The sequence below is a fragment of the Maylandia zebra genome, linkage group LG7, assembly GCF_041146795.1.
Source record: "Maylandia zebra isolate NMK-2024a linkage group LG7, Mzebra_GT3a, whole genome shotgun sequence".
Classification (NCBI taxonomy): Eukaryota; Metazoa; Chordata; class Actinopteri; order Cichliformes; family Cichlidae; genus Maylandia; species Maylandia zebra.
In genome coordinates, this window is record NC_135173.1 from 59,005,086 (window position 1) to 59,018,672 (window position 13,587).

Here is a 13,587-nt window from a genome sequence, read left to right on the forward strand (position 1 = left end):
CATCCAATGGATGCAAGTTGGGGTTAGTATCTTGTCCGAGACAATTTGGCATGCAGACTGAAGCAGCCAGGGATCAAACCACCAAACTTTCAATTAGTAGAGGACCTGCTGTACATGCTGAGGTACAGCCACCCCTGTGCCTCAGGAGGCCAGTATTAAGCCACTGGGTGTCACCTCTGTCATTGCGCCCCAGGGTGGCTGTGGCTACATGTAGCTTGCCATCACCAGTGTGTGAATGTGTGCATGAATGGGTGGATGACTGAATGTGTAAAGCGCTTTGGGGTCCTTAGGGACTAGTAAAGCGCTATACAAATACAGGCCATTTACCATTTACCACTTTGTGTATATGACCTGTTAGTTATATTCTAGTTAGTTATATACAAATGGAGATTGGGATGTCTTCAAGTGACTGAACATTAGCTTCATAGATGTGTGTTAAGTGAATCTTTCAGTTTCTAGTTTTACGATGTTATTGCATCATGCTCATACAGTTTATGTATGCGATTTGTTAACCAAGCTTGCAAGTGTTAGCTGATAAGTTCAACTTTGGTCAAAATAGGGTTTTGGACATGAAATGGGAGTAACTTCAGAACTGAAAAGTAGTCCAAAACCAATTAAATTCTGATTACCTGTTGATCAAGAATGGTCAATATTTAGAAACTCTTTTCTAATAACTCTTTCTTTCTGTCTGCTTTGCTTTTGTTGCAAATCCATCACCTCTCTACAGTTTTTGATTTATTTGTATGCTCTTTACACCTGTGTTTTGTCCCTCCTCTCTTACTTAGGGCGTGTCCTGTGCTTGGAGTGCACTGTCATATATTAAGTATCCCACATTCTTTAGTGACTCACAGGTACTGCAGGTTAGACAACACGACTAGCTATTTCAGCAGCCGGTAATATAATAGTTGCCATTTACTGGGCCTGCTGAGAAGTTGTATTTTTACTTTTGTGCATGAAGGCTGGATACTGTGCGGTACTTAACTAAAGGTAACTTGTAGTGCAAAGGCACAGTGCTACATGGAAACTATAGAAAGCATTGCGGCAAATACTGCTCTTGTTAGAGCCAGAGAAGGTAAGAACTTTCTATATCCAGAAAGTTTATGTGAGAAGATGACATGCTAAAATGCTGACAATTTTTGACTTATTTCTCAATTTGGGACATGACCTCCATCAGAAGTAGTGCTTATATGGGTTATCTCAGGACAATGATTTTTCAGTCACAGTGTGGAAGAGTGATGTATGATAAACCTGATCAATGATGAGTTTTAAGTCTGGTTTTTTTTACTCACCAGTTCAGTTTAGGATAAATCAGTTTATCAATTTTAGCATTTCTGAATAAAGTGAAATTCTCTCTGAAGGCAACATAAATTTATTTGCTGTTACTTGAGACATGAAATAAATTTGGAGTGTGGAAATTGAGACGCAAACTATGAGTGATAGTGTGTAAAGTACGTTGCAGAGTAATGTGGTTCCACAGGCTTTGTTTAATTTGTTCCTGGAGCTATTTATAGTTCACTCACTGTAGTCGAACAAGCTATTGTCTGAAACCTGAAGGACTAGGCATGCTGATTGACATCTCAGTCTGAGTTATTCAATATGTCAGCACTTTGGTTATAGGCATGTATGCATATTCACAACACTAAAGAACTCCTTTTCTGTGTCCCCACTGTCTGTAGGTGGAGGAAGGAGCTGGAAATGGAAAGAAATGCTTCGCTTTCCCCACATTAGCCAGTGCAAAGACCTGGCCATGAACATAGGTGTGTATCTGCAAGTGTGTTTCAATAGTGTGAACAAGTTCTGGTTCTTTGTGAGATTTCACACCATATATTTTATTTTATATTTCTCCATTAGAACGAGACTACTATAGTCTATGTGTGAAGCAGCCTATTGGCAAGAAACTGTTTCAGCTCTTCTGTCGGAGTCGGCCTGATCTGCAGAACTACATTTCCCTCCAAGATGCTTTGGTACAAACTGTGAAAAATTCTTTTACTGGAATTTGAGTCCTTAAAAATATTGAAAATAATGGCACTTAAATATCAGTAATTATTTCAGAAGCTAGAGTTGCATTGCTCTTGTGTGTTTTAAGTAATGACATTGCAGTGCAGTGCGCTTTTTAAAAATATTAAACGAGAGATAAGAGATTAAGAGCAAAACAAATGTGAAACTAACATGAAGAACATTAGAAAACTGAGAACTGAAAATATACTTGAAGAATTACACCATAACACATATAATATAACATCAAAATAATCTATAGCATGTTGGAATTTCCATCTGTTATTTTTTTCTTTCTTTCTTGATTACTGATGGATAATGATGCATGAGACACCGCGGCATTATTAAATGATAAGAAAAAAAACATCAGCCAAATTTAACTCTGGTATATTCATATTGAGTAAAAAAGAAATTTTGGACTTCAGTGCACAAGAGGGTGACTCTTGTAGATACAACAGCTCATATAACCTTGTATCCTGTGCAGAAACAAAGTGTTACTGGACAGGTAGTATCTAATGAGCCTGACCCTCAAAACACTCAAAGCACCAGCGTTAAGCGGCAGCTGATTGCCTTATCAAGTGGCTAACCACTGCAACACTGGCAAATGTTTCAAAACAAACAAACAAACAAAAAACCCTAATATTTTTACCGTTACTTCAACTGGCAAGTAATCACATCCAGGGTACAGTAGGTAGTCTCAAAGGCAATATTAAACCTGAGAAATTAGATGAGAAGTGTGCTTCTCTAAAACATTTTAACCGCCCGAGTTTACACAGCATTTTGTAAACAATAAATTATTCATTGACACAAGATCTTTTTAAGTTTATTGCACGACTTACAGATTGTGAATGAACTAAATCATTTAATTTACTGGTGATTTGCTTCATGTGTGAGCATCTGTATGTCTGACCACTTAAACATTTTGCAGTAAATAGCTCAAATTACTTCAGAAAAACTGACATCAGACCTTCTGTCTGATACTAGATTTTACTGTCTAAACCCTTTGAAGAACTAACCTGTACATATAGACTCTGCATCCACATATGCAAACAATCTTAATACCTATTTTCTTCTTTAGGACAACTTTGACATTCAGTCAGATGACAAAAGGAAAGAGTCTGGGAACAGGATCATCCAGAGATTCCTCATGAAGCAGGTGTGACAACATTTGTAGAAAACATGGTTGATAGTTTACAACCGTGGATATTTTTCTTTCATTATTTTCTCCTCTGAAGTTTGAAACAAGAATTCTTATATCATGCTACACATCACTTTATCCAAGTGTATCATGTTCCCTCAGTCCAGTGAGTGTGTGTCCATCCTACTGAGGCATGAAAGAAGCTGCAATCAGAGTCTGGAGCTCAATCCCTGTGGTGATGTCTTTCATGGCTGCAGGGAGTAAGTTATATCTCTCTGGTCTGCTTATAGATGGTCATGTTAAAACAAGTTTGTAGGGGACTCAATGCAGTCTAGAATACTTTGGTATACACAGGAATTCATAGTCGACTCAATGACTGCAAAGTGCCCAGGTCCTGTGGTTGCATTGGTGAAAAAGGTTATTTTCACCAATCTGGCATTATACATTGTGGCCAAATGTATCCAGTTTGGTTTTGTCTGTCCAAAGGACATTGTTCCAGAAGGTTTAGGGGTTTCAGATTTATCTTCAGCTATGCCATATTTTACTTAGAGAGAAGCAAGTTTCTCCTGGGAAGCAACACTTATTAGATCTTTTTCTAATTGTACTGTTGTAAATCTTTAACATTTAGCATGCTAACAGAGGCCTATAGAGTCTGAGATGTATTTTTTGTGTGTTTTGTAATTTCTTTGAGTATTGCACAGTCAGATTTTGGTGTGAATTTTCTGGGACATCCATGCCCAAATCTTCCTCAAATCAAACACATCTGAATGCATCTAACCATAACACTGCACTATACTGACTGTATATAATTTTAACTACTGGCTTAACTGGAGTTTTGCTGGCCTGATGTGATGACTATTTTTCTAATTTTGCTAAATTACTGGGATATACACAGTAATATATACAGTATGTCCAGTAGCCAATAGAAGAACTGCTTTTCAGAATCAGTTCTCTAAAGTGTGGCACATGCTGTTGAAAACTGTTGACCAATGGAGCAGATGGAGTTCATCTTTCTTTTGTGGATTAGAGACCTACATAAATACCTCAGCAACGAGCCCTTCACCCAGTACCAGGACAGCATGTTCTTTGCCCGCTTTCTACAATGGAAACAGTTGGAGAGGTCAGTAAATGTGTATGCCCAACAAAGGTATGAGACGAATTGTTTCATGGATCAGTGGTTAGCCAAGTAGCTGCTGTTTACAGTTCTTCTTAAAAAATGTATTTACAAAAATATTTCAAATGAAAACAACATGTCTGTCTCTTTCAAGGCAGCCTATCATGAAGCAAACATTTCGACAGTACAGACTACTGGGGAAAGGAGGGTTTGGAGCGGTATGTATGTTTTGGGATTTACTCTAAGACACAGTGTTAGCATATCAGACACTTTATGGTATATGTTTTTGAGGTATGTCTTTACCCACGGTGTATCAAAATGAAGGTAGTTTTTTTATTTTTTATTTTACATACATATTCCCTTGGGGGAATTCATGGACTTAGACCTTCACAACACAGTTCTACATCTCTGTTACTCTTTAGTTCCCTTACATATATTAGTATACTTTCACTTTGCAGCAACCTATTCTTTTTTGACATATTGAACAGCTCTGATACTGGCAACAGCATTAGATACAAATTTATCACAAGGGTGTTATTGTCTTACAATCCTGTTATTCTGTCTTGAGGTGTGGGCCTGTCAGGTGAGAGCCACAGGCAAGATGTATGCCTGCAAAAAGCTGGAAAAAACCCATGTAAAGAAGAGGAAAAGAGAGGACATGGCTCTCAATGAGAAAGAGATACTACAGGAACTGGATAGTCGCTTTGTGGTGAGACTGCTGTGCTCTTCAAATATTTGCATCATTTTTTAATTTGTCAATTTTTTTTACATTTTCAAACTAGTTTTTGTTCATTGTGATGGTTTTCACATTGCCTTGTTCATTTTTTTTTTTAAAATCAGTATGTTTGTTAACCAGTGTTATCTGTGTAAGCAAAGTTGGGTTATTCTTAAAAAGCAAATCCATGACCTGCACTGTTACAATGGTTGATATTTCTTTCTTCGTTAAAATAAACATATACACTGTTATTGAGTTACACTGTGACTACAATTCAGTTGAATTCAATTCAATTCAATTCAATTCAATTCAATTTTATTTATACAGCACCAAATCACAACAGCAGTTGCCTCAAGGCACTTTAATATTGTAAGGTAGACCCTACAATGATAGATACACAGAAAAAACCAACAATCATATGGCCCCCTATGAGCAAGCACTTTGGCGACACTGGGAAGGAAAAACTCCATTTTAACAGCAAGAAACCTCCAGCAGGCACAGGGAGGGGTGGCCGTCTGCCGCGACTGGTTGGGGAGAGAGAGAGAAGACGGTAAATGGTAAATGGCCTGTATTTGTATAGCACTTTACTAGTCCCTAAGGACCCCAAAGCGCTTTACACATCCAGTCACCCACCCATTCACACAGACATTCACACACTGTTGATTTGCCATCAACAGTGTGTTGATGGCACCCACCCTGGGGTGCCATCAACCCTACACCCACCCTGGGGTGCACTGATAGAGGCGAGGCTGCCGGGCCACCGGGCCCTCTGGCGCCACCGGGCCCTCTGACCACCACCAGTAGGTGGGCAAAGGGTCAAGTGTCTTGCCCAAGGACACAACGATCGAGACTGTCGGAGCTGGGGCTCAAACCGGCAACCTTCCGATTACAAGGCGAACTCCCAACTCTTGAGCCACGATCGCCCCAGCGGGATAAAAGACATGCTGTGGAAGAGAGACAGAGATTAATAAAGCTTAAGCTCACACCGAACGAGACATTAATAAGCAATTCAAAATAGTCTTTATAATTCCATCATAACTGACACTTGTTAAAAACTCCAGCTGCCAAATGTTTGAACAAATCATTTAACAAAAATGATCTTTACTGAATGTTTATACAAGGTATTTTTACAGTGAAGAGAAGTTTATCCTGTGACACCGATAGGAAACCTGTATAGGGTATACCCCATCTTTCACCTTATCACAGTTGGGATAGGGATAATGGACATGAACTCTTCTCTATGTTTTATAAAAGACATAGAAGAGGTGGCTGTGACTCAGGAGGTAGAGCAGGTCAATTATTAACTGGAAGGTTGGTCGCTCCCGTCTGCATACTCACCTATCCTTGAGTGCTCAAGTTAGGCAGAAAAGTACTTAATAAGAACCAGTCGATCTACTATTTATATATGCTTAATTAGAGACTCATCACATCATTCAACAGGTTTTATACATGTTCTGACACACATCCATCCATCAATTTTCTTCCATCCATCCATCCATCCATCCTCTTCTGCTTTTATCCACTACATCGAGGCTGTAGCCTATCGCATCCATCACAGGATGAGAGGCTGGACTAACAGGGCTAACACTGAAGCAGACAACTATTCAGACTCATCATCATCTTTGAGCTGTGGAAGGAAGTCTGAGAACTCTAAGAGAACTCATGCAGATGAAGAGAGAACATGCAAACTATACACAGAAAGGCCTCGGACTGGATTCAAACCAAGGACTTTCTTGGTGCCACTATACCTCGTCTCAGCAATATAGCTGAGTATAAAATAATCAGGGAGAGAACAAGTTCAAAAGCAACCTCGGTCAGACAGAATTCTGTTTATACTGATCTACTGATTCAGATGAATTTCGTGATCAAATAGTCTTATTTTTCTTAAGAATGATGTCCAGTTTTTATAATCAGTGAGCACAACTCAATTTTTCTAAAATGTGTATTTGCAGTTTCTTTTAACCTCCTAAGACCGGAACTCTTCCATGACATGCATTTTCAATTTCTCTTTGATATTTGGGCTGATTGGGACCCAATTAATGTAAAAATAAAGAATTACCAGATTTTTTTTTTTTTACCTGATTTTTGTTTCTAAGAAAAATGAGAGCCACATATGAGGATATTCATTTAACATTTTGATAGCACAGTAGCAGTATAATGTCCTCGTAAGTGGATATAGAGCAAAATTGAGTATTTTGGTCTAAATAACCCAAAATGTGATGTCCACATATGTGGATGCCAGGTCCTAGGAGGTTAAGGATAATGTTTAATCCTTATGATTGGCTTTCTTTCATAGCGAGTGGTGTTCTGCACTGAATTATACTGAATTGTTTCAAGTATTTTGTAAAAGCTGAATTTATAGTATTGCTGATGCCTTAGTGAGTTTTGTTTTCTTATTTTTGTTTTATTTTTTTATTGTTCAGGTGAATCTGGCATATGCTTATGAGACCAAGCACAATCTCTGTATGGTTTTGACCATGATGAACGGCGGTGACCTAGGGTTTCACATACATCGCATGGGGTCACCTGGTCTGACCAAAGACAGGGTACGTTTCTACGCTGCAGAAGTCTGCTGTGGTTTAATTCACCTCCACCAAAAGTCAATATTATACAGGTAAGTGTATTTCTACATGCATTAAATCACATCTCTACTAGTCGGGAAGAAGTTTTTAAATGCTGTGTTTCTTCTAGAGATTTGAAGCCAGAGAACATTCTCTTGGATGACAATGGTATGCGCAACTACAAAACAGTGTTTTTTTTAATCATTCATGTACAATAAATAGCCTCAACTGTACTACAGTAACATCCAAGCAGATAGCATTCCAACATCCACACATAGCAAAAGCTGGCAGTTACTTTCTTGCTATTTTTAACTCTGAAAATAATCTGACTGTTTGAAATGCCACACATTTGGCCATGCAGCCTATCAGAAGCATCCACCTGCTCTCAAGAAAAATCTGTGTTGATTGTATTTTGACAGGGGTAAAAAAAAAAAGAAAAAGAAAAGTAGTTTGAGGAAGTAAAAAAACCTGTTATCTATTTATAGAAACTTCCACACCTGTTCCTTCATTCTTGGAATAAAAGCAACAGTTGTAGTTTCCCATTGTGTCAGCTGGAGAAAAGTGAAGCCTAACTTGACAGGGCAAAAGTGAAAGTATGTGAGAAAAATAATCTCAACAATCATGCCATTTCAGTTAATCTTACTTTTTTTGTTCCATTAAGGACACATCCGCATCTCTGACCTGGGTTTGGCTGTGAAGATGTCTGAGGGGAGTCTAGTACGAGGCAGGGTGGGCACACTGGGCTATATGGGTATGTATGGAACTTCTACAGACCCACATAAATCACTAGATTATATGAGTGTGTTGGAAAACAAAGCAATTTATTTTTATGATTGTATGACTTTTATCCATACCTCTCAGTGGTGCTTACTGGCCTGCACACAGATGGATGGACTGCTTAAGTACTTACATAGAGTTTATCTATGTAAGTTTATCCATCACAAAGTCACTAATTGAAATTTAAGTTTATGATGCAGTTTGCATTGTGCTGGGAGTTGGTGATTTGTAGACCTGATTGTTTGTTTTAACACATCAGAAAAACAACAGAAACAAAAAATCAAACAACTGTCAATAAAATCAAAGCAAAGCAAATGGTGATTTTGCTATTTTCTAAGGAACTTTGAAAGAAAGGAATTGGAATTCTTTAAGTTTCTTGAAGATGTTTCACCTCTCATCCAGAAAACGTCTTCAGTTCTAAAACCAAATGAGTCCCAGGTATCTAAATCCTTGTGGGGCTTGTCACTAAAAGGGTTGTTGACCCACTATTAATTGTGTCACATGAGCCAAGGTGAGAAAAAGGCATGGATCATGACCAGCAGAGGTTTTGAGAGAAACTAATGTGATACCTTGGCTCACCCTATTAACCTGAGGTTAACAGAAACCTGAGGCACCTGGGAATAGATCTTAAAATTGCATTGTATGTGACTGACAGTTGGTGTCACAAGCCACCCCCTCTATTCAGTGATGGTCATTCACAGTGAAAATAGATGGCATCTTTTACTCCTCTTTCAAACAATCTGTCTTCTCAGTTCAGAATATGAAAATTGGCATCCTCAAAAGATTGACCTTTAACCTTTAGGCGCAGATCTTTAGCTGGTCTTGTCCTGCTATGTTGTGCCATGCATTGATAGGATGGCTGTTTGGTGTCTCCAATGTAGAATCTCTGAATTCTTGTATTGTAATAGTTTAAAACTTTCAAATTACCTGATGTTGTCAACTGGATGGGAAGAAAGAACCTATTATGACTTTATGTCTACAGTGCTTTCAGAAAATGTTCACAGTGGTTCACTTGTTCCACATTTGTTATGTTACAGCCTATTTCCAAAACTGATTAAATTCATTTGTTTCACCTCTACACACAATACCACATATTGACAAAGTGAAAAAATTAGCTTGAATTTTTTTTTTTTTAGCAATTTTATTAAAAAAAACAAAACAAAACTGTAACTTAACTACCCACAGACTTTGCCATAAGACTCCAAAGTGAGTTGAATCCTGGTGCACTGGTCAGATGTTTCTATGACTTGATTGGACTCCACCTGTGGTAAAGTTACTGGGACATGAAGACATAATGTCCAAGGAATTGTCTGTAGACCTCAGAGACAGGATTTTATTGAGGCACACATCTGGTGAAAGGTACAGAAAGATTTCAGCAGTATTTAAGTTCCCAATGAGCACAACAGTCTCCATCATACGTAAAAGGAAGAAGTGTGGAAGCACTCCAGCCAATCTGATCTAAATCGGGGTAGAAGGGTCTTAGTCAGTGAACTGACCAAGAAGCCAATGTTCACTCTGGCAGAGCTCCAGCATTGCACTGTGGAAAGAGGAGAACCTCCCAAAAGGATAATCATTTCTGCAGAACTCTACCAGTCAGGCCTGTATGGTAGAGTGGCCAGTTGGAAGCCAATTGTCATTAAAAGGCACATGACAGCCTTCCTGGAGTTTTGCAAAAAGGAACATGAAGTACTTTCAGACAATGAGAAATAAAACTCTGGTCTGATGAAACAAAGATTGAAATCCTTAAAGTGTCATGTTTGGAGGAAACTAGGCAGCAATGATCCCCTGATGAATGCAATTGCTACAGGGAAGCATGGTGGTGGCAGCATCATTCTCTGGGGTTGTTTTTCAGGAGCAGGAACTACGAGACTAGTCAGGGTTTGGTTTTTAGTAATTTTCACGACATGGAAATATAGACTTATAGAGTACACAAGAATATTGCCTTGGCAATAAGTAACAGCAGCAAAGCATAAAAAGATTATTCGTTTGCATTCCCATTTCAGCTCCTGAGGTGATCGGCTATGAGCGTTATGGAATGAGTGTGGACTGGTGGGGCCTCGGGTGTCTGATTTATGAAATGACTGCAGGTCGGCCCCCTTTCAGGGCCAAAGGAGAACAGCCTAAATCCTCAGAAATGGAGAGAAGGATTCAGAATGAACATGAAGAATATGGCAACCAGTTCAGCAAGGAGACAAAAGACATCTGCTCCTCAGTGAGTTCTTCAAAATGAAACTATTTTTATTTCAGCATGCACAGAAGATGTTCTTTCATCCACATCATACCTTTATCCCCTGATGTATGTCAGATTGTTAAGACAGTACAACAATTTCCAAAAGCCAAGTCATATTCTAATAGGATAGGTTCAGGGTTGCTTACACCTTAGAGATTTACTACGCATACATGTGCTTTTCAGCCTAAATCCTAACCCCAATTTCGGAAGAGGCTGTATTACATCCTTCAAGCAATGAGAACACCTTTTTTTCCACTATTGTAGCTGCTGACCAAGGACCCCACAAAGAGGCTGGGCTCCCAGAAGTCTGGGGGAAAAGATGTAAAATTTCATCCTTTCTTCCAAGAGATCAACTTTCGGATGCTGGAGGCAGGACGCGTTGACCCTCCATTTAAACCTGATGTAAGTACCCAAATGAGATATCTATATCTATAGATTGATAGAGACAGATATCTAGATATGTATGTATATGTGTGTGTATGAATTTGAATTTTGAATATGTATACATACATACATACATACATACATACAGGATTACATTTATGTATTTAAATTGGATTCCATTTAGCTGGATGTAGTGTTTTCGATGTAAGAAATATCTTGTCAAGTGACTTTGGTTTTTAAAGAGTATGTAAAGTACTTAAATAAAAACTGATCAAATGTAGAAGAAGAAGATTTTAACAATCTTAAAGCCATTTAAATTTGTACTCACTGCATGTGGTCTTTTATTTTTAGCCCAGTCAGGTGTACTGCACTGATGTACAGGACATAGAAGAATTTTCCACAGTGAAAGGAGTCCATTTTGACCAGACTGACAGCTTCTTCTACTCCCAGTTCAACACAGGAAGCAATTCCATAATTTGGCAAAATGAGGCAAGTTCTAGGTTACATTACCAGGGTTAATCCAGACAAGAGCTTCAAACCTCACCGTCCTTCTCTGTCTTCCATGTAGCTAATAGAAACGGGATGTTTTGAAGAACTGAATGTTTTTGGCCCTAAGGGATCTGCATCTCCAGATCTCGACTGGTCCCAGGCCCCAGAGAGCCCCAAACGCAGCCTGCTGCGCCGAATCTTTCGCAAAAACGTAAGGACATAAAATACATTCTGTCAAAATGTGTGCCCTTTGTGGAAAGCTGAAGATATCTTTCCTCTTTTCACTCAAACAGCATCATTCAGATTCTGACGGAAGCAGAGAGAACCTGTTGTCCAGTGAGGGCTACAGCTCATCAGGAATACATAACTCTGCCCTGAATCCCAGGAAAGTCTACAACAAAGACACCAAAAAACAACAAGTCATTGTAGCAAAGGGTTCTTCCCTTTAAATCGCAGCACAGCAGGCATTTATTTTGTGTTTTCATTGTCTTCCTTACACCTAATCTGTATTAGCATTTTCTGCTTCTCTCAGGTAAAACAAATGAATAATTTTACACCATCCCAACTTTTTAAAAAGTACTTGAATTTTTAAACAAGTGTACTAGTATATATAGTATATAGTACTAGTATTTTTTTTTAACAATTCCAATATAATAAATGTCATCTGAATAATAAATTATGTGGAATTATCTGGATTAAATGGGTCACCTGGACGTCCAGACGTGTTCAGACCTTTTGGGATTTCTTTACCTGGATGGAGCATGCATCAAGACATTAACTTGTAATAATTTTTCAATTAAAAAAGCAAGCTTGAACCAGATATTTGACATAAACATAAAAACTCAAAGCCAAGTCAGCAGTTAAGCAAGGTTCCTGGTAGAAGTAAAGAGGCAAGGGAGACCTAGTGTTATCTCAGGTATCTTTCAGGGACACAAATGAAGATTTAGGTTGGGGAAAATTGTCAGCCATCCAACTTTTAATAGAGTCTAAGCATCTATTTGGATGCCTTTAGAAAAATCTTGGAGCTTAAAAGAGATATTTAATTAGATGTCATGTTCAGCACAATTTGAGCACCTTTAAGGGCATGCCTTATCTCTGCTAAGAAGAGGGGAAGATATAACAGAAACAATAAAGGCTCCAAAATAGAAAGGCCAACTAACTAGGTAGCACCAGAAACGCTTGCTTGCTAACCAGGCCTCGCTTCCACAACAGGCTGAGCTTCACATGGACGCCTACTCTATTCTGTTCTACTCTACAGTGGGAGTGGGACGAACTGCAGCCGTCTGCATCAAAGCCAAATACTAGGGCTATCATTGTGGAAGTTTACTAGCTGCCACTTTGCTCTCTCTTGATGTTTTTTTCCTCCAAATCGCACAATTAGCTACAGGCAGCACTAAGTGTTTGGTTAGCTTAGACAACTATGCTCAGCTTAAACTAGTTTGGCAACGGATTATGGACACACAACCAGGCGAGTTACTGGTTGCATGAAGCAGCAGGGGAACTGTAGCTAAACTGAGCAGCACCCAGAGCTTGGAGAACCAATCTGAGCAAAGAATGAATGACATCTGTGGGAGCGCAGCAAAATCAAATGGGTTTTAGGCCTGAAGAGTAGAGGTGGTGAAAGCTGCACACTGAAACAGAGCAGTGTGGCCAGTGAATGAGAAAGAGGCTGCAGGCGACTGTGGACAACTTTAACTTTTTTTGCTTTTACAATAATTTTTAAAATGTTTATTTTGATGTGGCCAGTTTTAAAATGCAGGCAGTGACTTTTGATAAAGTACATTTGTAACTTTTCCACAAAGCTCTTCTTTTACAATAAATAAATTGTTCAGATGATAGGTATTATACTGGCTTTTTGTACCCTGTGTGTTAATAGGTTCTAAAATATATTTCACCTTCACTCTCTGTAATGCAATATTTTTTTTTTGTAAAACTTTATAAAAGCTATAAATTAAATCTTAAATCTGACTTCTAATTTGGGAAAAATACCTTTTTCAAGATCTTCCCAGTGGTATTGAACATTTTCCTTGGTAGTGGGTGAATGATGGTGTTCATTACAGCTCATTCAGACACAGTATAGGAGAGAAACTGTGTATAAATTAGTCTTTCTACATCATAGATACAAATAATTTCAAAGTTCACCAGTAAAGCAGCTCCTTAGAAAAAGGCTAGGTGAACCAAAAA

The 13,587-nt window shown here is 38.6% G+C and overlaps 1 protein-coding gene across 1 annotated transcript; it reads left to right on the forward strand.

The window, feature by feature from the left end:
• Positions 1-852: 852 nt before the first annotated feature.
• Positions 853-13,239, forward strand: LOC101468334 (G protein-coupled receptor kinase 5). The gene is made up of 16 exons (XM_004564636.5): positions 853-1,072; positions 1,677-1,757; positions 1,852-1,964; positions 3,074-3,151; positions 3,296-3,393; positions 4,161-4,253; positions 4,402-4,465; positions 4,816-4,956; positions 7,386-7,576; positions 7,654-7,691; positions 8,185-8,274; positions 10,304-10,512; positions 10,795-10,932; positions 11,266-11,403; positions 11,483-11,614; positions 11,697-13,239. The coding sequence occupies exons 1-16, from the start codon at positions 1,018-1,020 to the stop codon at positions 11,850-11,852; spliced, it is 1,815 nt and encodes a 604-aa protein (XP_004564693.1). The 5' UTR covers positions 853-1,017; the 3' UTR covers positions 11,853-13,239.
• Positions 13,240-13,587: the final 348 nt, after the last annotated feature.

What these genes read in the sequence shown, in the direction of transcription:
- LOC101468334 (XM_004564636.5), top strand. Translation starts at nt 1,018, where the DNA reads ATGGAAACTATAGAAAGCATTGCGGCAAATACTGCTCTTGTTAGAGCC. An exon ending in CCATAATTTGGCAAAATGAG is followed by an intron (nt 11,404 to 11,482) that starts GCAAGTTCTAGG and finishes TCTTCCATGTAG; the next exon opens with CTAATAGAAACGGGATGTTT. An exon ending in GCCGAATCTTTCGCAAAAAC is followed by an intron (nt 11,615 to 11,696) that starts GTAAGGACATAA and finishes TCACTCAAACAG; the next exon opens with CATCATTCAGATTCTGACGG.